This window comes from Haplochromis burtoni, unplaced genomic scaffold (genome assembly GCF_018398535.1).
Source record: "Haplochromis burtoni strain Fernald_Lab_line unplaced genomic scaffold, NCSU_Asbu1 Contig_134, whole genome shotgun sequence".
NCBI lineage: Eukaryota > Metazoa > Chordata > Actinopteri > Cichliformes > Cichlidae > Haplochromis > Haplochromis burtoni.
Genome location: NW_024582495.1, coordinates 1,414,604 through 1,439,004, shown reverse-complemented (window position 1 = coordinate 1,439,004; position 24,401 = coordinate 1,414,604). Strand labels below are relative to the sequence as shown.

The 24,401-nt window shown below is 42.8% G+C and overlaps 1 protein-coding gene across 8 annotated transcripts in view; it reads left to right on the top strand.

Annotated features, from left to right (window-relative positions):
- Positions 1 to 24,401, top strand: part of camta1a (calmodulin binding transcription activator 1a) — a 281,386-nt gene that overhangs the window by 119,455 nt on the left and 137,530 nt on the right. For all 8 annotated transcript variants that reach the window (XM_014336280.2, XM_005930734.3, XM_042224288.1 and 5 more), the window contains one exon: positions 2,009 to 2,076. In XM_014336280.2, coding sequence (XP_014191766.1) covers positions 2,009 to 2,076 — 68 coding nt within the window. The remainder of the gene's footprint in view (positions 1 to 2,008; positions 2,077 to 24,401) is intronic.

Sequence of the window (24,401 nt, the reverse complement as noted above, 5' to 3'; positions counted from 1 at the left end):
CTTCTTTCTTTCTTTCTTTCTTTCTTTCTTTCTTTCTTTCTTTCTTTCTTTCTTTCTTTCTTTCTTTCTTTCTTTCTTTCTTTCTTTCTTGTTTGTTTAAATTTTTCTAAATATGGGACCATGTGGCCCTCTATTTCATCCTCTGGGACTGAGACTGGAGCTGTGGTTGGATTTTAAAGGCAAGAATGATGGAAAGGGCTTCGTGCTAACAGGCACAAAGGTCACTGAAGGAGCTTCTTGTTGCCGTTTATAACTCCCAGAATGAACACAAAATAACATCACAGGCACGTTAGTCCAATTTAATGGATGCAGAACAGTAATGCCTTTTGATACCTGGTTAGTTTGTGTTTTTTCTTTGAATATTGTGATTGTTGTTGTTGGCTCAGCACACATTCTCTATATGTTTTGGTGTCTATATAACAAGATTATTTGCTCATTAAATCAACAAGGTTGTTACTGTCTGCTCTTATACTTTCAATGCTGTTTTATTTTTCTGTTGCATAGCAAAAGTTGCCTGAGCTCCTTTAGAAAAGCCTCATCTCCTTTCTGTTATTTTATTAATTCAAGATGCCTTCTTGTCATGGCTTCTGTGCCTCCGGTCATTATGGCAGGAGAACAAGAACTTAATCAACAGGGCATTATCTCCCAGTGTGCACCTGGAGGCAACAGTGCCAGTCATGCTACCATCCCTTTTTTGTTGGTAACCCTGACAGCCTGGAAACCCCTCACACCACACACCCCGCAGCATCCCCATGGGCTATCGCCAGTGTCTGTGCCAGGTCACACTTGTGACACGGCCTTGAAGGCCCAGTTGGTGCCTTCTTGCAGTGGTGCATATTTTAGAATTTTTATGAATTTGAAGAGAAAATGATGGAAGAAATGAAGAAATGGTCCTGGTTTATGTGCTTGCTTTATGCTGCCACACACTGGATGTGTCATATTTTTCCAGTTTGCACTTTTGAAACAGCTGCTGCTTTTGTTGACATTATTGCCCCGTGTGGGCAGGTGAAGTAACAGCATTTAGTCCCAAAGGAAGCTATTTTCAAACCCTATCCTCACAAACCAAAGAAGACAATATCTTAGAAACACATTTACTCTTAAAGGTTTGTTGACACTCCAACATGAGGTGAGACACGCATCCTTATAAACTGAAAAGACAGTGTTTTTGTGGAAGATGGCAGCAGCTCTGTCCTTGTGTCTAGCTCTCTCTAGTCTGACAAATGTTCTTGCTGAAGAGTGAATTACTGGCTGTCGCTGGTAATCATTAGGTTGTCTACCAGCATCCAAAGTGCTTTTTATTTCTGCCCATTAGTTTGGTGAGAAAATGGCCGGGTATGGTCCAGTGTGTTCTCCCTTACACTCAGACTGATGCAGTAGGCAGGGCAAGCATGGGAAACATGAAAGTGTTTGAAGTATCTCTATTTATGCCAGTGGCAGTTTGGGCTTTTTTTTAAAAAGCATGGTGTCTATAGCATCTCTGTACACAACTGACTCCAAAGGATCTACTGCCTTTTCTGAAGAAGCAATACACACACATGTCAATATTGTGAGACTGGCGTGTAATTATCATTCAAAGGTTAAAGAGTGGATTGATCCATAGAGAAGTGTCAAGGGCAGATCAAAGGGATTTGGGGGAGGATCGGACCAAAAATGTTAAAAGCTGCTCACTCTCAAACACAGAGACGTCAATCTTTCAGAAAGCACCTTGATGTCCTCTGAGGAGAACCTGATCAAAGCTTTTGTAACAAAGATAGTCTCAGAAGATGATCTGACCTCAGTTGCATTCCACTTCTGTCTTTCATTTTACTTTTAGCAGTCTGCATTTACCTGGCTGAACTCCCCAGCACTGCCCCGGTTTCCGTCTTTCCTGTGTTTGCACTGCTGGTTAAACTGTCTGAATATCAATGAAGCAGTCTCACCGATGTATAACAAACACAAGAGAACAGTGATTAAAGATGACATATCTAAGCCTCACTCACTTCCTTCTCCTCTCGTCTCTTTTTCACAGGAGATCGCAGCTTACTTGATAACATTTGAAAAGCATGAAGAATGGCTAACGACATCCCCTAAAACAAGGTAAGACAATTACACTCACTGCCCTCTTTAAAACATAGGGTTTTTAAGATTTATAGTCCTGCAAGTATTACACTCAGTGAGTCAAAATTTACATTTTTGTTTTTTCCTTTTTTTTTCTTTCCAAGGCAATTTCCCTTATGCGCGGCTCAAAATTACCTTCAAGTTTACTGTAGGATGTTTAATATTACAGGGTGCTGATGGCTGTTCAGAAAAGTTTACAGTTTGCAGATAAATTATAGAATATTAATAATGACTAATAACTGCCTTTTAGCACTCCAATTAACACAACATGCACTGCTGCAGCATCTGCTGTGAATGTTATGTTAATGTGCCTCTATCTGTCTGCACATTCGCCACTCCACTGTCTAGGTCAGATGTTACACCCCCATGTTGAACAAAATGCCAAGAGCTAGTGCTATATTTGAAATAGAATAGTTTTTCCAGCATGGGACCTAATTTATTTTATTAATATATGCAGATACATATAGTGCCAATTTGCATGTCCTCCTCAGTTTTTCAGCAAATTTCAGCAAAAGCAGTTTAATGTCAGAGAATGTGTCTGTGGCAGCACTGGCTGTGATGCCATTATTTAACATACATGGTATAATGACTATTAATGAATGCAGCTGTGATAGCAACCTTTTACATTTAACAGCATTAGATACATTTCAGTTTGAGTGTATTTGGATAATCTTTTTCGTATTATACAGCTTTAGAGTTGGCATCTTTGGCCTCTGTTGGACTATCAAACAGAAGTGTCGCACTGTAAGACCACAAAATCTTTTCTTAGCTCCAGCATATACAGCCTATTTAAACATGATCCCTTTTGCTTAAGTTTACATGTTCATGCATTTAGAATAAGCTAATCAATGTTAAATCTTTCTTTATCTTTTTTTTTTTCTTTGAGTTTGAATTGCTGTGTTGGCATTATTAGCAAACCTCATCCGTGCGTAAGTGGACTCTGGGCTTACTGGCACAGAACCGATTGCTCGCATACCCTCCTCTCTTCCACTGCCTCGGAGGGACATTGATAATAGTCCTGCATTAAAACACTACCAATTAAAATATGTTCTCCGGTTTAATTCTAGGCCAAAAGAGCATCAGGCACACCCTTTTTTTTAAAATCAAGAATCCTTCCTTCTTCCCAAGCCACTTCTGTCTAATTTACCAAAATGAATTCAAAATCACACTTTTTTCTTTCGTGTGACCTGTGTAGTTGGCTTTACAGTCACCTTTATTTCCTCTTCAGTGTATACGCATTCTTTTATCTTGCTCTAGTACCTTAAGTGACCTTAAGGAATAAAAAAGGGATCGTAATCAAAAAAAGGCCACGTTTTGGGGTCCTGGAGAGCTACAAATGTCACAGTACTGGCATCATAGTGCGCAAGACAGGCTAAAAATGACTCTTGTGTGAGATGTGAGAGACTTGTGATCCAGTGACTTTCTATACAAATGGTCCTCAGGATAGTGATGGCCACAGTCTGTCACCACTTGCTGTATGTGATGCAGTGGTCTTAGTGTGCTGAGGGATTTCAGCCCCATGTCATCTCGTAGCACAGGTGCTGATATCTCAGATATGTCATCAGGGAGCAGTTCCTAGTGTACATCTACAGATCACCTGACAACACAATAACACATCTCATGTTTTAGAGTACCTGTCTTTTCAACACAAGATGTGTGTGTTTACTCTGTATGTGTGTTTGCCAACAGGAGAGCCAGCGAGAAAGCTTGTGAAGTGTTTGTATTTTTCCAGATGTCAGTGGAAGAGTAGGGTGTAGTGATGGATGTCGGGGCCAGGAAAGGTTGGCGAGAGTCAAAGGATGAGGCGTATATGTGTGATTGACGGTAGCTGATTGATGGCTAGGCTCTACATGAAAATTTTCTGTTCAAGGTCACGGGTGAAAGGTCATGCTTGGAACACCTGTGCTTAAGTGATGCCTTATCATTTGTCATCACAAATCTTCAGGTGCGTTTCGGCGGGTGTATATGCATCTGATTGTGGGTGCACCATGTGCATACCTGTGTGTGGGTTGACCCCTGTGGGGAATAGGCTAAGTAGGCTAATTCTCCCCCAGCCAGGGCTTTTACTCCAGGTTAGTGGGGCATGATGGGAGGCAAAGATGAGCAGCAGGGTCATACACAGAGAAGCACAGCGCTACATGGCTGCACCGCATGCATGCAACAGCTCTGACACTTGCAGGTCATAAAGATGGGAGTGGGCCACAGTCAGAGCTCAAGGAGCTGACACCAGCTGTTTGACCAAGGTGTCACGCGATGCTGTACATGCCTTGAATAGAGATGGCATCCTGTCAACACGAGGAAGATAAAACGAAGTGGACCTGTTTCATACATGCATAGACGTATCTCTGGGTTCATGCTGATGCGCATACAGTAACTGTACAGCCAGTGTTATCTTTTGCTTGGGTCTGTTTCTGTTTGTTTATCGTTTCAAAATCTGAAGCATGCCAGGGGAGAATGGTGGAATGCTGAGTGATTGATGTGCTTAGCTCTAGTAATACACATTCCCTTTCAGATAGGAAGTGCAACAGTGCTTAAAATCAATACCAGTGTTCTCCCACTGACTGCTTGAACAGCACTACAGCTAATTCAGGCCGCACCTGTCAGAGCTGGGGAAATCTTTCCCTACTCGGGCCTTACACTTTAATTTACACCCACAGCCTCGCTGGCTTCCATTTCCATTAAAGGGAGAGCCTGGCATTATGGCTTTAATGAAGGCCACGGCCAGGCTGTGATTTAAGATGGCCGTTACCCCGCACCTTCACTCCACAGGAGGGAACACACTTAAAGGGACAATTAGGATTTTCCTCTACTGCATCCTTCCGGAGAGCCATACTCATTCTTTCCTTTTGGCTTTTTAAAGATGTGACCATACTGCTTCAGTTGATGGGATCTGAAGGTGCCTGTGGGAGAAAGGTAGAAACAGAAGGAAGGGAAAAGAATTGCGGTTCCAAATCTAGACAATAACATTTGATGTGACCTCATCATGGGCATAACATTGCGCTCCTGTTGAGAACAGGCATTCATTATCCATCATAAATGACACAAATATCTCCTTAAGGGGCTGTTTAGAGGTGTTTGAATGCTGACAGATGGAGTAACTATTGACTAGATGGTGTCACAGATTGGTCAGCCCAAAGAGCTAATGGACACCTGTGTGTAGTACAGAGATCTCGTTATCGTGAGCGTCCCCTGAACATCACATGGTTTCATGTTGAAGCAGTTGCACATTAGTGCTTCTTGTCTTCACTGTTTGTTTTATTGAACCGGTTAAAAGCAATCCGTTGCAAAACACAGCACAGAGACCCCGCTTTTACACCTGCTAGTCTACTGTATGCAGCGATACAGTAGACTAGCTGTAGCTGTTAGAAAGTTGAAGTGGTGGGTTGTGTCAGCTATTTGCTTTGACTTTTGCACTAGTTTGGAGCGCATACATTTACACATGTGCTTACATGACCACAGAACACACTCCTTCTCTCTTACTCACGCACACACACATACACGAACGCACACACACACACCCACACATTGTATATTGAAACTATCAAACAATAAGCACCAGTCCTTGGAGGGCCCTGCATTGACACTGAACCTAGCCGCCCCCACGTCCCAGCGCAATAGCCCTCTCTCCTCCCACATCCACAGCAACAGAAACAGCAGCAGCAGCACTCCAAAATGAAACCAAGTCCCTTTAGACAGCTTCCAAAGACAATGCTTTTATTAAAACCTACAGTAGTGGCGCCACCCCAGAGGCGCGGGTACACCAACAACAGAGTAGAGCAGAACTGAGAGGCAGCCTGAGATCTGCTAATGACTGTTTGTTTGCGATTGTGTATGGTGTTTGCTATTGTGTAGGGTGCCTATGAATGTGAATTTCTGTCTGTGACAGTGGGAAAGACATAGATAGAGGGGATTGTGTTTAATGCTTATGCGTGAATTTACTCATGTGTATGCACACGATATGTGCATACACGTAAAGTTGAGAGTTCATGACTGTGCAATTATGCAGGTGTTTATGAGTATATGGAGCTACCATGTGTACATAATTACAGCTGAAACTGCGTGTGTTTTGAATAAAAACCACGCTAGTCCTGTATACCATGTGTGTGTCAATTTTGGAAGAGACTTGGTATCTGGGTGAGTCTGTCATTGTGAATAAAACCTCCATAGCCCTATGTGTAAGCTGTGTTTCTGTCATCAAGTTTGGCAAATGGTGTGAGGAAGTGCTGGACCTTCAGTGACTGTGTGCGTGTGTATAAGTGTTGGGGGGAGATGTGTAGGATGTGCCTGAGAAGGGCGTCTGATAGTGTTTGGTCCTAATGCTTTGTGGCACTCGTTGGCTGGCAGAGTTTCAGAGGAGAGTGGAAAAGGACAGGAGCAGCAGGAGCAAGAGAGAGAGAAAGAGAAAGGAAGAGGGTGAGGAGACAGCTCAAAGAGAGATACATAAAGAAACAAAGGCATAGAAGATGAGGGGGTATTTCATTAGCTAACACTGAAATTAAGACTCTAAGACTGCGATATCGTCCTAAATCAAGCTGGGGCTATTAAAAAAAGCCTGCATGACATGTAACTGGAGAAAATGTTTAGTGAGCCACTGTAGTGGGACCACCCTCTTCTTTTTATCTGCATTTTCCGCTTCTCTTATGTTATTTTCATCCCAAATCATCATGGGAAAAACCGAGCTGTTTGCATAGTGACACTTGGTTGTCCCATTGTGTCGGGACAACACACTGGGTCATTGTACCCCACTGCTTCCACCCAGTCAACAGCACTGACAAGGACAGGCCTTGCAGACTGGGTGAAATAAGGCCCACCTGGGAAAGCTGGGAGGACAGGAGTCAGGTGAACCCTGATAGCATAACGTAAGAGTGAATGAAAGTGAGAAAATGAAAAATGGTCATTGAAGGAAGAGTGAATATGATTGAGCGAGAGCAGTTTAGAAAATGGAAACATGTCGATAAGAGAAGCGAACAGACGAGATGGAGATGGGAGGAATAGTGATGGATGTGGTGAGGAGAAAGAGGGGGGGGGGGCATACGCAAACAGACGAAAGAGCAGGGGAAAGATGGAATGGAGGGGGATTAAGCTGACATTGGACGAGAGAGAGAAAAAAAAAGAAAAATAGAGTGGGTAAACAGCAGATAGAGATGGAGGGAGGTGAGCAGTGGAATCAACTGACAGATAGAGAAAAGTCCTGTGGTTTTGGGGCATGGGAGGGAGAATGCAAACGGTCAATAGATTACAGCTAGTGTTGTGCCAAGTGCCAGGGCCTCAGACTCCAAGCCAACTTAATAGCGCCTCTTGTTGTCTGTCCTTTAAAGTAATGCCCAAGCCAAACCCAGGGAAGCAGCCTGAGCCCGAGGCTAGTGGAAATGGACAGGGGACTAGATATATGTTAGTTTGCATCCCAGCTGCTGTTTATTACCCTGGCCAGCTTGCTCACTAGAGACCATTCAAAAGAACATAGAACATCATCTAGTTTTATTGCCTTTATTCCCCCTACATGCAACAGGGCTGCTGCTGCTGAAGGCCAGGAAGGGCATGATCTGTCTTTGAAATTAATCCTTTTTATTATGTGCCACTTTCTGTATGGTAATAGACATTAAAGATTAGTACATTAAAGTTTAGGACTGTGGTAGAGGGCTCCAAGTTAGTCTATACAAGTTGAGGATTATTGTGTAGTACAGCTAGACAAAAGCAGTATGAAAAATAAGCATGCCTAGCCTTGTTTGTTATGCCAATATGAGAAAGAGGTGGAGAGGAGGAAGGAGTGCAGCCAGTAGCTGGCCACAGGAGAGAAGGGATAAATAAATAGAGGAGGAAGTTGATGTCAAGCAGGTGTTCAAGGAGAAAGTGTCAGCCAAGCGGGCCGAGATGGGGAGAAGTGCTGCCTCTGCAGCCTGATAATAAAGACTTAATTCAATTAGCGCTTCTGCACCGGTGAGCAGCGTGCAGGCTGGCTGTCGTGGAGCAGGCCATAGACACAGCTGAGCTCGCCCTCAGCCACCCAGACACATAGATGTCCAGCCCTACACCGACCCAGCACTTTGCTGTGCTCTCTCTCCCTCTGGGTCTCTCTCTCTCGCTCACATACACACAAAGAAGACCCAACATTATTCACACCTGAGTCACTGAGAAGTCCAGTGACTAAACCCTGCATACACATCTCTCCTACACAGACCCTGTAACTCACAACACATACACGCATAGTCTTCTTCACCCTCATCCCTCCCCATAAAGCAAACTCCCTTCAGCTCCTCTCCCTTTTCTGCCTTCATACTCTCCTTTGAACCCCCCTTTGCTCTCCACCTTCTTTTGTACTTTTTGCTTTCACGTTGTCACACTGCAGCGTTGGTGCCGAATCGCCGTGTGTTGGCCAGTACGGTGAGGATTGTGACTGCAAGTCCCTATTTTCAGCCCATCATACCCTGGTGCCCAGTTGGGTGCTGTCCTGTAGGCATATGGTGTAGCGGAGAGCAGATCCTGGGCCTTTCGAAAACCCTTGGGGGTATTTTAAACAGCTTTCCATCCCACGCACCTCTCTATGCCATTCCCTAGAATCTGGTCTGCCACTCTCTGCTTTGGGTGCGGTCTGTGAAAGTCTGTTCATGACTTGTCACTTTATGATCCTATTGGTGTACAGTAGTAGCACCACCGAGCAGAACGCAGTCATGTCTTAAAAGCTCCCACACATACAGGAAGGTGGAGGATGGGGAAAGGAAGTGGCAGAGGACTGTGAAGAGGAGGAGGTGGAGGAGGAGGAAAAGAAAGGACAGGACACACTGCTTCGATGATACTTTTCGCTGTTATGTAAAGAGAAGGAGAAAATAGGTCCTGGGCCGTTGCCAGAGAGCATGGTGAATCACCAGCAAAGAACAGGCACGACATGAGTGTGCATAAACACACGCGCGCACACACACTGGCACACATTCTGTCCCATTTCTTCACCCCAACTGAGCTTTGCAGTACAGGAAGTACAGCAGATGATGAGTTGCCTTTTGGCACCATTAAAATGTGTAAAAACGTCAAATGGCAGGACTGACCCTTTGCACCTTCTCCTCTTTTTGCAACCATGAAAGAGCAGTAACCTGACTTGCTGTGTGCCTTACACATCAAGGCCACTAATACACAGCGCATTCAGGTTCATAGCTCCTTTATTTACTTAAACTTTGACCTTCACCGACCAGGCTGACCTCCACAGTTTGCTTTCATCCCTTTTTTGCTTGACTATTGATTTTTATTCCTTCATTTATTTATTTGATGTCAGTTGTTACCTAACCATGCAGAAAGCTGTTCCCCGGTGCACATGCCTCACTCACCATGAAATACTCAGGTTGTTCTTACCTGTCTTAGTCTGACTGAGACACTGTTGATTCTAATGAAACATCATTACATTTGTAGTAGGTGGACATTCCTGCCCGCTTCGTCAGTCAGTACTTTATTCAAGGCAAGACCCTTACTTCTTTAACTACTTCATAAAAGACGAGACAGAGTGTCGGGGATGGAATGTACTGGATAACCATGTATTAATTTTGCATTAGTGAATTAATCAATTTGAATATAAGTCAATTGATAAATTATTCAAATCTTCTTGTCATGCACATTTGAGAGGAGTGGGCAGAAGGAAAGGTGAGAACCATTTCAGATTGGATTAATTAATATTCATGACATTTTTAAAATGAAGTAAGAAAAATAGCCATCAATTCAGTTAAACAGTCATATAATTAGGAGTGTTTGATAGAGACAATTCCCACTATGATACAATTCCCTACAATAAAAAGCAAAGGGTTTGATTTGTCTTGTCTCCCTCATCTTATCATAATTTCTACAACCTTTCAAATCTTGCCGTCTTTTTAAACTGCAGCTTGACTGATAGAACTCAGAGAGAGATAAATAAATGAGAAGATGATGAATCTTCCTTATGCACATCATAAGCAAAAATAATTAACAAGCCAGTGCAAAATTCCCACCCTCCACCTGCAACCCACGGCTGGCTTGCTGAGAAGTCAGGTATTTGTTTGCTGTATTTTTAATTTTTCATCGTTCCTTGGTGTAGTCAATCATCGTCATTTTTTCTGTTTCCTAGAGGTTAGTGCTGCGCTCTGGAGAGTTATGGAGACAGGTCAGCCAAGATTTAAAGCAGTCCCGCGCCTGACCCAAAGGAAAGCACTGCTGGATACATTAGCATGATAGCAATATGATTATGTCGGAACGGACATGAAGGGTTTCAATTATTTACAGGTGATGTGCCCGTTGAATTGGCAATGAAGTGGCTCGTAAATTATCCCCTCTGTCTAATCAAGCCTCCAGCGGAATAATGGAGCAAGTACTGATGTGGAAGAAGCTCTTTCTCGTTTCCTTTCTCTCTTCAGTATTTTGGGTGTGGATTGGCTACTTTCACAGTGGGATGATAACACTCTCCAGATGACATTGGTTGAAAGGCAAGAAATGTGCCAGCGAGCGCAGGTTTAAAACACCTCCATTTCATCACTGCTCAGTGCTTTACTGCGCTTTATGTCACCAGACAATGATACAGTGACAGCCAAGCATCAAATGTGCAGCACCAGCACCTAATGTGCACCTTGGTTTTGTGCCTGAAAGAGAGAGTATGAGAGACAGACATATAGACACACTGAAGACAGACAGGTAGAAAACCAGACAGGAAAATAGAGTGATGCTGTAATGGTTGGCATGGCTCTGCTCCAATGCAGACCTCCAAACAGAGCAACACTGTTCAGACAAAACACAGCCAGGCACCAGTCACTGGCTCATTTCTAGCATCTTCTTCAGAGGCCTGTGGCATCGAGTTCTGTTCAGCTGAATGATGGTGTATTTGATTAAAAGATATTCAATATGAGTTTATTACTCAGTTTTATGTGTCCCCAGTGAATGTGTTTGATTTCTTGTGTATCCTGCTGATATGCCGACACGCTGCGATTGATGCAACCTACAAGCTCTAACCACAATGTTAATCTCACAGAGGTTCTCAACTGTATTGAGTAATAATAAACCTATTTTAAGGAAACAAAGACAGGGATTCGCCTTCCCCACCCACCACCATCGCAATCCATAATCACCTTAGGCGGTTTACAGTATAAGAAGAAGAGTGAGAAAAAGTAGAAACGAAAGGAGGATGGAGAGGCAAAGGGGAAGTGAGATAAAAGCGAAATGTAATGGTGAGAGAGTACCACCTACCGTTCTGGTGTCTTCTGGCAGAAGACTCATTTTGAAGGGAAGATCGGGTGGTCTGTTCACAGCTAGAGCCATAGCTGTGTTTTCCCCCTCTGTCCCTCAAGAAGTGAATAAGGGGTGACTGCACCCACAATTTGGCAATGAGAGGATTAGTGGCAAGTAGGAAGGTGGTTGGGGGCTGTTTTTTGTTTGTGTGTGCGCTTACTATTCCCTGCAATGCATTGTGGCAGTGGATCTGGATCTTTTTCAATCCCATGTTCTCAAAAATAGAAACATCACAAACAACATAACAAGCCAATGTGCAAGAGGAGAAGAGGGCAAAATAAGAAGCCCACTGTGTGCTGTGCTCCTGTATGTGTTCACAGTTTTATCCCAGCCTTTCTCAGACTTTCCCTGTCACCACATAACACATCCTTGGAGTCTGTTTATTCTCTGTTCCCTTTTTAATGCCTTTACAGACGGCAAATCCCCAGCAACCTCCAAAATGTCTGAACATCCCCATCTTTGCTTCTATTTCGATCGCATTTCATTTTCCTACGAACAAACACAAAGCTCACAGGGGGAGACAAAGCATTAGGGTTATTATGGGTTTAAAGCACTTAAAAGCTTCTGGCCATCCTGACACTAGGCAATGCAAGGGTCCAGAGGAGCAGGGAAACATTACGCTACAATTTTTAAAGAGAATCGAGTCCCTGATGTGTTTTCTGAAGTGTTTAGAAGGGAGCCTATGCAGGTTTATACTTTGTATGCACACGTAATAAATTTCATGCTTGCATGCAATGATTTTCCTATCTCTAGAAGCTGTATGCCATGCACGTGGAACTTGTCAGTGTTGCTTATGGCCGACAGTATTAGCTCATTGCTGTGCAACAGTCAGATTCTGTATCACAGCATCTTAGGCTGACTCTTTAGAGCTCTCTCCCCTAGGTCACACATGGAATTTAAGAGCTTTTCTGAGGCAAAGAGGTGTGACTCGCCCTGAGACTCCCCTCTTGCTCTTTCTCTGCATCTGCGTCTCCCTTCTCTCTCTCTCTCTTACTTATTTCTCCACACTTTATTTCCCCCTGCTTTGCTGCTCCACTCAAGAGTCATGGGGCGCACACTCAGTGGTAAACCAGTTTCATTTAGTATGTTTTCACATTTTTATCCAATCATAGCATGCTCAGAGGTTTCAAAAGCCGCATGACACTTTTATTGGGGCCTAATTAAGGATCTGTGATTTAATCCATGTAATTTAATAGAGATCAGTCATGGGTATGAGGCTCTGGCTTTGTGAAAAGGAAAGCTGATACATTGCAACCCCATGCATTCTGCTACAGCGCATTAGGGTTAAAGGGCTTTTCATTAGGGCTATTATTAATGCGTGGTATGTATACGCCACCTGTTGGACAATGAGGGTGCAAAGGTCTTCGTCCTTTACACACATCCTGTGGCTTCTCTGACAGTTGTAGCTACAGAGCACAGCCTCTCGGGTGGTTTTACCAGTAGATCAGTCTGTACTCGAAGCCATCGGTAATTGCCTCTTAGCTTTCTCGTTGTTCACATTCACATTCTTTCTGCAAACACAAAAGTGGATGAAGCATTTTCACTTGTTACTTTTGTTTTTCAGAGGTGTGTCTACATCACGGAATGCTTGGGGCTGACCGCCTTGTTATAATTGTTCAAACTACGTGTATAGTCAACACTTGAGACTATGATAAACTTTATCTTAGATTGTTATAATATCAGTTGCTCTCATAGAAGGACTGAAATGCAATGCCGAGAAGTGCTTTCTAAGCCTTGCAGGGAGTGGCTTGAAAAAAAGTAAGAGAGACAACTGCCTGGCATTGTTCTGTCCTTTTCAGTAGCCCTTCACAGCACTCAAGCAGCCAGTTTTGTGACACAGTGTTGAGAGGGGAGAAAGCAGAAGAGCTAAGAACGGCCCGGGTTGGCTGGGGTGAGGGATTGCATGCTGGGAGGTGTCTAGACGGTCTGGGATAAGAGGCTAGACAGAGGGAGGAGAGGAGAATGGCAGAGTAGTCTGGGCCAGAGGGAGGCCATGTCGAGGGCATGGCTGGATGGGTGCCTTATCTAAAATCAGGTCTAGTCACCGTGGACCTCAGCTTCTGGACATTAACAGCACTGACAGTTGACAGGGAGAGCAGCCACTTCCTGGCCCAACACACCATCACTCACTTGTGCTTCAGTCAGAGACGTCTCTCTCTGTTTCCACCCCGATCTGCCATTTGACTCTATGTTGTGATCCATGTAGAAAGCAGCCCAACGGCTGAACCAGCTGAACATTTCTTTCTGCTGAATTTATAGTGTGTACATTTAAATGTATCTGCAAGATCTCGCATTGTTTTATAAAACAAACGTCTGGCAGTCAGCCTAGATATTCTCTGGGTCTTGAAGAGTTCCAATCTGGCTCTGTCATGATGAAGTCACGAATTTATGGGATCTCTCGACGCTTATATGAACCAAGTTGTCTAGTTGATCCTTGGTAAATGAGGAAAGAAATTCGATGACTAACGTTTCCTATGTGTAGGACTTGGTCTCATCTCTACCACTCATTATGCCTGAGCCCTACGACAGTTTGGAGGACGTTGGAGGCATTGCCACGTTGGCCATATGCTTTCCATGGCTCCTATCTGTCAGAATGTCAGGACATGGCGGGGGTGCGCTTTTCTGCACCAACAGAGGAGTGGAGCGCAACACTACAGGAGGCCCTCATTACCAACACACCCCACCAAAAGAGACTCAGGGATGGGCGAGAAGACATACTGAGCGATGTGTTTAGAACCAGAGGGTGAGCCATTTAAAAAGCACTCAACCCAAGCAACTGCCCCTCCCTCTCAGCAGCTCCATTATCACAGCAGAAAATGTGACACAGGATTTTTTTTTTTAAGTAGATGCTTCAACAGATTAACAAAGTAATTAAGGCAAACAAATTGATTCGCTCAACATTTTAATTGAACTTTTGCCTTTGTGTCTCCATCTGGCCAATCCCCTCTTACCCACAGCCAAACACCTCACATGTTTATCTGAACTGCCATTAGGGAACCTATATTGTGCCCCTCACCTCTTGGGTAACAAATGATGCGGAAGCTATGGTTTTCACAACTTATTTTACACATTATAGTGTTTGCACTATCCTTGACATGCAGCATGTTTACTTTCTAGGTTGCATATATGTCATTTGGCTTTTAGTAAGGCTTTATGTCCCTCACCATTCCCAGCCCTCCATCACCACCGAGCCATTAAATTTATATTGGGATCCTGCTTTCAGATGGTCAAGGTAAAAATCAAACTTTAGGCATGAGACTCTGTAATCTATATATCTTGAGTTAGGGTGCATTAGTGGTCTGGTTGCTTCTCACGCAGGCAGTTGAAACGCTCAGTGGAGGAAGGATCCATTAGAAATCAGGCAAACTTTAAGGGACACTTTCTTTAAGACTTTTCAAGGGAGACATTATTCAAAAAGTTATCTCTGCAGGGGTAAAGCCACTTCTCAGTTGACTAATAACTATCAAAGCAACTCATCTAAATCTCTACTTTATTTTCCAAAATGTTTCGGTATGGTTTTACGTAGAATTGCTCTAGCCTTTGAATAGGTTTATTTCCGATACGTATTCATGTAGAAAATTTCAGTTTAAGTTAAATGAAATGCCATATTCCATACAGCCAAGACGACTGGATGGTCACAAATATCTCAATATGAGTATACTTTGCATTCAGCAACAGTGTTGTGTTATAATAGATCATTAGCAACCACAAGTAGACATAAATCTGTCCTACTCGTGCTATTTAGAAATGGAAACTTGGTGCCTGATACAAACAAACTGCTCATCTGTATAAAGGCATTCAGGCAAGGATTTTGTGTCACAATGGTGTGACTGGTGTCTGACTGCATACTGGATAACGCAGTTTAGCATGCACCCTGCTCTTTTAGAGATGACCACAAGTTTAGGAGGTATTAGGTCCAGATAGAGAGGGTGGAGCTCATTGCAGCGCTACACAATGTCCCCTAATTAAATTGCTCAGTCCCATGTACTGTGGAAGCTAGCGGCTCGGCAGATGTAGCGCCATGTTAAACTTTATGTTGCTTGAAAATGGCTTCCGCTCCAAGTGCATTTGAGACAGAGATGGTTTGACTGTAAAATGATGTGTTTTATGGCACCGTTATCATGGCGATATTCCTTAAAGATGCAGCGCTGCACACTGTGGCATTCTCTGTCTGCAGGAAGGAGCAAATTGATATGAACAGATCAACAGAGCTATGCCCTTCTGGACGTCCTTGGCACCATACTTGGCCCTAAAATTGATTTCTCTCCATATCTCCTATGCCAAAAAACTCTCATTCAGAGATTTTATACTCCCACTGCTGACACATTTTGTTCAGGTTTGGAGAGGATGTACTGTTGGAATGTCATTCATTTCCTCCCACATTTTTTTTCCACACTTTTGAAGTAACCTAATAGTCTCACAGTGTATTTGATAGTGGTATTCATCAGTTTTGTGTATGTGTATGTTCATGTTCATGCATGTGTGAGAACTCTCAGTATAAATTGCCAGGAGCAAAGAGATTGCTTTTGATTTAATGGCTATTGTGCTTGACTTTGTGTGTGTTCCACTGTAGTAGTGTGTCCTTCCTTTGCCTCTGTTGTAGCAGGTAAACTCTCTCTGCCCAACATTATTTACACATACACGTACTTACGCCGAAGTGGCACACACACACACACACACACACACACACACACACACACACACACACACACACACACACACACACACACACACACACAGGCACGGACAAATACACATACTGCCTTGGCTATGCTCCATTAAGTGGCCAGTGTCTTAAACAGGATGCTGACGTAAATGCCGGGGTTGGGAATATAGGACAGATTGTGTATACGTGTGTGTGTTTGAGTGTGCGTGTGTCTACGTTTGTGTGTCTCTGGTCTCAGTTTTATTCTCAGTGTCCTTATTGTCTCTCCCAGTGGACCCCCTCCACACACACCCTCTTCTCTGTGTTTGTGGCCTGCTGAATTCTATTGATCAGGCTGTGAAAGCTTGAATGGCTAAAGAGGAGAACAGAGAGAGGCAGAGTAAATGGTATTTTGGAGCCCATGTGTGTTCTTCAAATGATGTGTGTATATGGTTATAGATTTAATTGGTGAGCCAATTAAAAGAAAAGATACAACAAATATTCCAGAGTAGCAGAGATATTTGTTTTCTTTATTATCATTTGTGATTTACTACTAGTGTTGCTATGGACACTTGGACTTGTGTAAACTGCCTCTACGGATTGCTCTTTTTATTGAAGAACTGAATGGAGATTTCTAACCAGACCAAATGGCATTAAGACCTATTTCATAAACTTTCCAGTCAACTAACAGGTTCTAACAGAGGCACGCACTGCATGAACACAACAAGCTTAAATAACTGCGGGTGAAACTGCAGGAGAAAGGTCACCTGTCGTTGTTGTTACAGATGGCCAACTACAGTTGAATTTTACAGTTTGAGCAACTTTGCTGTTCTGTTTGCTTTTTAAAGGTTGAAAAACGGAAAAGCAGAAGTGTAAATGCAAGCGGCTGGCATGTTCATGCAGTGGGAAGTGTGAATGGAGCTTTCCTACCGCAGAGACAAACTGCTACTGTTCAGACCCTCCCTCAGGAGGTCGACTTCTAGCTTCTCGTATCACAACACAATAGAAAAATTTGTACTATCAGCATGGTTTATTGGTTTATTGGTTGTTGTTGCTGAGAGGCTGAAATTCCTCAGACAGATCCAGTGAACTGCTTTAATCTGAAGTCTCAGACCATCAGAATATTTGTTCTTTTAAATAAAATTGTCGAAAAAAAATTGTTATAGGCATAAATTAATGCTAAATTGTGTTACGCTGTCTTGGTGTGCTATGATGATTGAATAAGACCAGATTTATTTCTGTTACTGAATTTGGTAGCCTGTTCTTAATTTGCGGATGCTTCTGCTGGCATTATTTCCAGCAATTCCCCTGTTAGGGGGCAAGGTCAATGCTAATCAGTGCTTATATAATGTATTTGCATGATCATATGGGCTTTCCATTTTAATGACACTAACGCAAAATGCTATCTCATACTTTGCTTCGAATATCCAATCAATGCACAAATGGCATCCTCTGTAGTAATTAAGAAAGCCTTGACACATGGCTAATGTTGTTATCACGCTGTTTAAACCACTGGGTGACCATTTGTGTCTTGTTGATAGGGACATTGACATCCTGGAAGGCACTGTTCCCATCAAGAAAGAAATGCATTATGGGACAATCGCTAAAGATTCATTAATTAATAGCATAGATTTTGTCTAGATGAAAAACTAGCTGAGAAATGCTGGAATCTAAATCATGGCAAAAAAATGTACCCCAGACTCAGAGACCGTTTGTGTGCTTGTCATGTAATACACACGCCATGTAACGAGCAGCGATGACCATAATCTGACTCAGTCTTGACTCTCGTGTTTGTTATGTGTAACACAGACGTCTTCTTCTCACTTTTTTAAATTAAAAAAAAAAAAGCCACACTTTCTTTTTTTCGTCTCCCTTCTACCCTAAGGTCCAACAAATGGTGAATGAGGTGCAAAACAAAGAGTTCTTTGAAGAACAAAGTGAACCTGCCACATACAACGACTGCCTGGAGACAAATCCTATCCCCTAGATTGCATGCTTTCAAGACAGGAGAGAGAAAAGCATCCCTAACAACAAAATGATATAAATTACCACTGTTATGGTCTATACGGTTCAATTTAATGTGCTTGTAATGATAAATTATTTTGGTTATGAATCTAAAGTGGACCTGAGTGCAGTCGGAGCAGCAGGACTGTTAGAACAATTGCAGCTGTCTCCCAGGGCTGTGGCCATTAGTCAATAAATTAGAAAGTAATTAGTTTCTGCTTCTGTGGCTCTATTTGAAGCGCTTCACACAGGTGTAATGAAAATTTATTGGAGCTGTTGATCCGGAGGAGAAAAGAAAAGTAGGGGATTTGTAGCGTGTGATTGTAATGTAGGATTTCCATCTGCTTTTCTTATTTTTTGCTTGCAGTGTGACTGGTAAGGTTAGCCTCGATGACCAGTACAGTAACATTTTGTCAACTTGACAATAGGCTAGCAACTATAAAAACTTTTTAGAATATTTTGAGTTTGAGATTTTAAATTAGTCACATTTTGGTTAAAAAACAACAACAAAAAACTGCCCTTCTGCTTAACATAGCAAAGTAAAAGACATTTGTTCTTTGCTGGAATCTAACAATGTGTACTATGCTCACACAAGCCTATGAGGAAGACAGCTATATCACTGGGATATCTGTTTCATTTTAATTCTCTGTGCTTTCTGGCCAGCGGGCGTCTCATCACCCTTTGTTGTTCGCACAGCACTTTCATTTTTTCCAGTGTCATCTGACGCACTGTCTCTGTCCTCTTACTCGCTCATAAAAAGAGGGAGAAAGTCAGGCTTCAGCCATCAGGTTTACCCTAATTGAACAGCTTCACATTTCTCTTTCATGCCATTGTGTGTGGATCAAGGCAGTCGCATGAAGCTTTTTGTTGGCAGACAACATCAAGGCTATTTGTTTTGTCTGGTGGAATGTAAGGTCAACAGGAGAGGGAGAACAGAAATTGGAAAACATTCGCACAAGTGCGATGTCAATGAATGGCATTAAAGACAGTGGGAGGGAGCTGCCGCGGCAGCATATGGGTAAAAAGAAGAATTAGAGGTGAAAGAGAGATGAGGCAGAGAGAGGAGGTAGTGACGAGCTGAAGAAACAGGCGTGAAGTTTTGAAGGCAGCAAAGAGAGAGAGAGAGAGAGACAGAATGAAAAAGAACAGAGAGGACAAGGAGTGGAACAGAGACAGGATGGACGGATGGATAAGGACAATCAGGCAGATTGGTCCCAGCCCAGGCTATGGCCAATTAGAATAAAATTAGCTGGACCTTGGCAAAGGCTAGGGCGCACAGTAGGGCATGGAGGGAAGGGAGGGGAAGTGGGGGAGGGGCAAAGGGGGAGAATATCCCGGTGATTAAAACCAAATGATTAGTGGTGTGCAAGGCAGAGGGCTCGAGAACCAGGGTCACCTGAGCCTGGAGGGAGAGAGAAGGTCTAATAGTAATGAGACCAACCTTCTCTCTCCTCGTCATCGCCCTCCTCCTCTCACCACCCCTTACCTTCTTTTTTCTTGTTCACACTCCCATTTCTCTCCCGTAACCATTTTTAGTTCATCCTAAACTACTCTGGATTTACACATTCTGCCGTTTTCTGTCTCCCAGTGTCCCTTCCCCTGTCTGCACCTCACAGTCTTCCTGTAGTAAACCCTGTTACTATCTATCACTGTCTCTTGCCTTTAGCCAAAGCATACACTAATGCAATTGTAGCAAGACGCAATTTAGCTTTCTGTGATAAGCAAAGATTTATGAGTAGTTTACCTTTTTTAATCACTATTGCAGATCTGCAGACATATGGTAATAGAAGAATTGAGCTACTACATAAACTCAACACAGTAATGGCATTTATTAGAGATTATATATGTGCTGCTGCTTTAGTTTGAAACAACAGTTGGGCCCAAATGCAAAGCAGGAATCCTGTTTGTGTATTTTGGCTCACTATTCTGTTTTCGACTCAATAATAATTTTAGGAATCCCCAAAAATGTGACCATCAGTGTGTGAGACACCTCACATAAAAGGAGTAGCTGCAACGACTGGATGCTACTATTTTTTTACCCGTTAGAAAAGATAAATGGATTTTTACCACATGACTAAGACTTTAGTATAGACACCAAGCTTAAGACCAGTTTGGTGAGTGTTTTAAAGTGTAGTAAGCTTCAGGATCAGGTTTTTGTAAAACAGTCTTTATACTAAACAAAGTGGAGAAACTCTTGTCATGACAGTTAGAGGTTTAGAAATTATTACCATCATAATTATTATTATATCATTATAATAAGTCTTCTCTTGGAGGACTTTAGACAGCCTCTCATGTCTTTCTCAGTTTTTTCCCACTGAGGAAACCTTTGCAAGAGAAAACTCTAGAGAAGCAGCAGAGCACTTAATCAGCTTCTTATTGTGACATGTGCCATGGTAGAGATATCATTGTGTCTATTTCCAACAAAGCAGCCAAGGTAACATCAATACGCTATGAGTCAACAGGTAATCATGCAGAACGTGCAGCGAGGTCTGCAGATGAGATGAGAGAAATCCAGCTCCTAGATGCTGTTTTAAGCTCCAACTTGCCTTAATTACAATCCTACTTGCAACCTTCTCTAAATGGCATTTGCTTTACAGTGAGCATATTCTTATCTTGCAGAGACTTTTTGTCAAGAGCAAAGAGCTAATGTTTCAGTTTAACTTAAGTATCATCTGCCCTCCTCACACCCTTCACTTTTTAAATCTTTTCCCTTTTTGTTCTTTCACAATCAATTTCTGTACTTTCTGTATCTTTCTCAGTCTCCGTTGTAGTAGATATCCCTCTGCAGAGAGGGCGAGTACAGTAGGTCTGTCAGCCCTGGAGGACTGAGAGAGATCAGAAGACATGTCAGAAGTCTGGTGGGTCTTTTCCACCTAGACCCCACTCAGGTATGTGGATAAAACCTAAAGAGAAAACGCAAATACAGCCCGAGGTCCACACCACAGGTCTGTAGCCAGGGGAGACAGGAATGCCCCCTGACTGCAGTCAGACAGACATCCTTGAATAAAGAGCGATATCCACAGGGTGGATTGCCATGTAGAAAGAATGTAATTCTGTGTGTGTTCCACAGTACTATGCGAAGAAACATGGGTAGCTGTATGCACAGTGGGAGGGAGAGAGAGAGGTGATAAATGGACAGTGTGCTATATGTGACCATTGTTTGAGTTGCCAAAGTGCTTTGTTGTTGGCCAGTGATTATCTGTGCTACAGAACACTATGATGAGTTTTCAGTTTGAAGAAGATGGTAGAGGAGGAAAAGTGGGCAAATAAAGGTCTTTCCTGTTGGCTACGTGTGATGACTTAGCCAAGCCAGAAGACTTATAGCACAGTCTCACACATAAGGCCGGGGGACCTGGATCACTTTGAAACCAAAAAAGTAGAAGTAGAATAAAACAACTGGTGGCTGCGCCAGAGCCCCCAATGTATTGTACTGTATTACAGTGCCCCTGAATGGCCTCCGGTCGGAGGTGAGCAGTGGCAATTTTAGCTGGCTCCTGACAGTGGACAGAAGGCCTGGTGAACTGGACGACAGTGAGGGTCACAGGTTCCCCTGGGGAGGAGATATCCCAAAGGGGGTGGGCAGATGGGGTCTGGAATGAGAGTGTTCTCAGACAGGTGGATGGTTGTCACCCTTATTTTGCCACCGCCAGCAAGCAGGTGGCCTCTCCCTCCTCCTCTTCCACTCAAGGGTCACCTTGACATGGCACTGCTTCCCCATGGGTCCCATCCCTTCATATACACTCTATACACAGACACACACACACTTGTGCTCACACAGACACGCCAATGGTTCTCTGCTCCTCTCAGTCAACCCCAGCACCTGGGGACTGGGAGTGTAAACAGTCGCTCTCAAGGTTGAACCCAGGTGTTTCATTTCCATTAAGGCCCTCATCACATTCACAGCCTCCTCCCTCTGACTTTGGTCATAACACAGACGAAATAGTCATTAAATTTTAGATTACCTTCTCTTTGCCTTTGTAGATGTTGAGATGCACAGGGTCTATTTTAAATGTCTTTCTATGAAATAATTATCTCCCAACTCTTTGCACTCGACGCCTTCAAAAGAGGATGTTCCATTGATGATTTTTGCCCTACATCATAGCTTTGCTCTTGCCGCAACTCTAAAACCCAATATAGCGTAATTAAACTAACACAGTGACATCAATAAAGACAGAAGTGCTCTGTAATTACAGTCTGTGCTAGGACATCATAAGCAGGCAGTGTCATCACCCTAACGAAGGAAATAAATCGATGGCAGACGGACAAAGCCCCGCTTTACAATCCCCTTCTCCTCTGACACACAAAGCCAACCATAAACACGAGTAAGGCAAGAGTTTAATGGCAATCTTAAAGTTGCGGAGGCCACTAGCTTGTCTTTACTGCTCCTGCCCTGCAATACAATGGGTGCCTTGACACTTTAACCACTCCCTTACTCTCCTTCATTAGCTGGGCTTCTCTCTGTTTCTCCTCTAAGCCTGCCTTTTCCCTTTCCCTCCTCTTCTCTGTGGTGTCTAGTCTCCTCATCCTCTGGAGACACATGAGTGGCAGGCCTTCCCCTTAATAACTGTGTATTCCAATTCTGACACAGTTGCACACAAACAGACACACAGATATAAATACACACAAACACGCGGGAAAAAAAAAGTTGCACGATTCAAGATTGGCATTCCCACGTTGCTGCTTCCTGCAGAGAACCATGTGGACAGCAAGGCTAAATGTCAGAGAAAGATAGTCCACACGCACACATACACACATACACGCAGGGTCGCTCCCACAATCCGTACAGACAAGACGCCGCACACCGATAGTGTTTGGAGTGTGAGGCTAAATGTCAAGGGATGATGTAAATTCTCATGATTGCTTCCAGAAGTAGTTTATCACAATGCCAACGATGGCAAGATCAGTGTCTCATTGTCCTCAAAGAGCAGGACAGTAGCACTCCAGCACAAGTAGTAGACAGTGTTTGTGTTTCTGCAATCAGTAGCACTATATAGCTTGGTCATATCATGATTACTGAGTAGTGACAGTTTGATAACAGAGTTTTAAAGAAAATGATTAATACCCTGTAAATAATAAAGTAACCAGGAATTAGCAAAAGGGTATACCTGGCTAATATAGAAAGAAACTGATCTAACAGGGTGGTAAGGGGCCAGAAATAAAGACTGAACATCTAATCATGTCAAAAAACATTTAAATAAAGTGTTGAAGCATGCAAGTATAGCAGTATTTTTGAAACAACTACTACCTATAAAAATGATGCTAGTTAAAAATTGAGATTTGAATGTTTTGATATATCATGCCACAACCTTCAAAAACACATAAAAATCATATCAAAATCATCAGTCATATCATATCGTATCATATATGATATAATGTGGCTTTCTTTATATTCCAAACATCTGCTTTTTGTTAAAAAGTAATACTGCTGTATTTGTTTAGTGATGTAAGTTTTTGTTATTTTGTTACTTGTTTCTCATTCTTTTTACTTTCTGTGTAATAACCATAAATCAGAGCTGCAGAATGCTAGCTGTTGCTTTCTGTTAATATTAGTATTTTATACTAACATTGCTTTCTTATTATTACTTTGGTAATTCCATGGGTTAACCGAACTATTACCTCTTTATTATCAGTCTATCGCTATAGTATTTCAGTTCTATTACCAAGCTGTAGTGTCAAGTGTTGCCCAGAAATCTATAATAATATTTCTTCTCAGCGTCTGTTCTCTGCATCAAGGTTTCCAGCTGAGATTAGTCTGGGCTATATCCAAGCGTGTTAGATGCAAACACGAGGGAGTGTATGGACCCGACCCAAGACTCAAATCAGAAATAGGGATGCCTGCCATAGTTGAGTTTGTATAAAAATTCTTTAAACATCCAGAGTAGTCTCAGGGCGACAGTAGTGCATCTTCCTTAGCCTTCTTTCCCCCTACACATCATTTGTTAAAATGAACCAATGCTAAATATGCCATTTACAAGAAATACGAGTAACTAGTGAGTTGTAAAGTTGTGTATACCACTAAATGTACGTATCACATCAATTAGTAAAACATATTTAATTCAGGAGTGTGTCTCCCTGTTGCCTTGCATTATATGCGGCACGCAGCCAGAAACAAACTCTAGTCATTCTGGGCTGTTGCCTGGACTCCCCACCCTAACTTGCTGCCTACTTGCTGAGGTGACTGATGAGCAGACTCACTGGTGTGTCAAATATGTGGGAAATAGTCAATCAGCTAGGCCGGTGTGACAAGCCTGTGTATTTCTGTGGTTTGGAAATGCTGTTTCAAAAAAGTGTGTGAAAGTCATGCTCGGTGCCAGACTAAGGATAAACATTTTATGGTTTTGGAATAGGAGAGTTACGCCTCTTCCTTCTCTGGAAGGTATGGTTAGATGCTAATTTTATCTATAGTTAGTTGACCCCAACC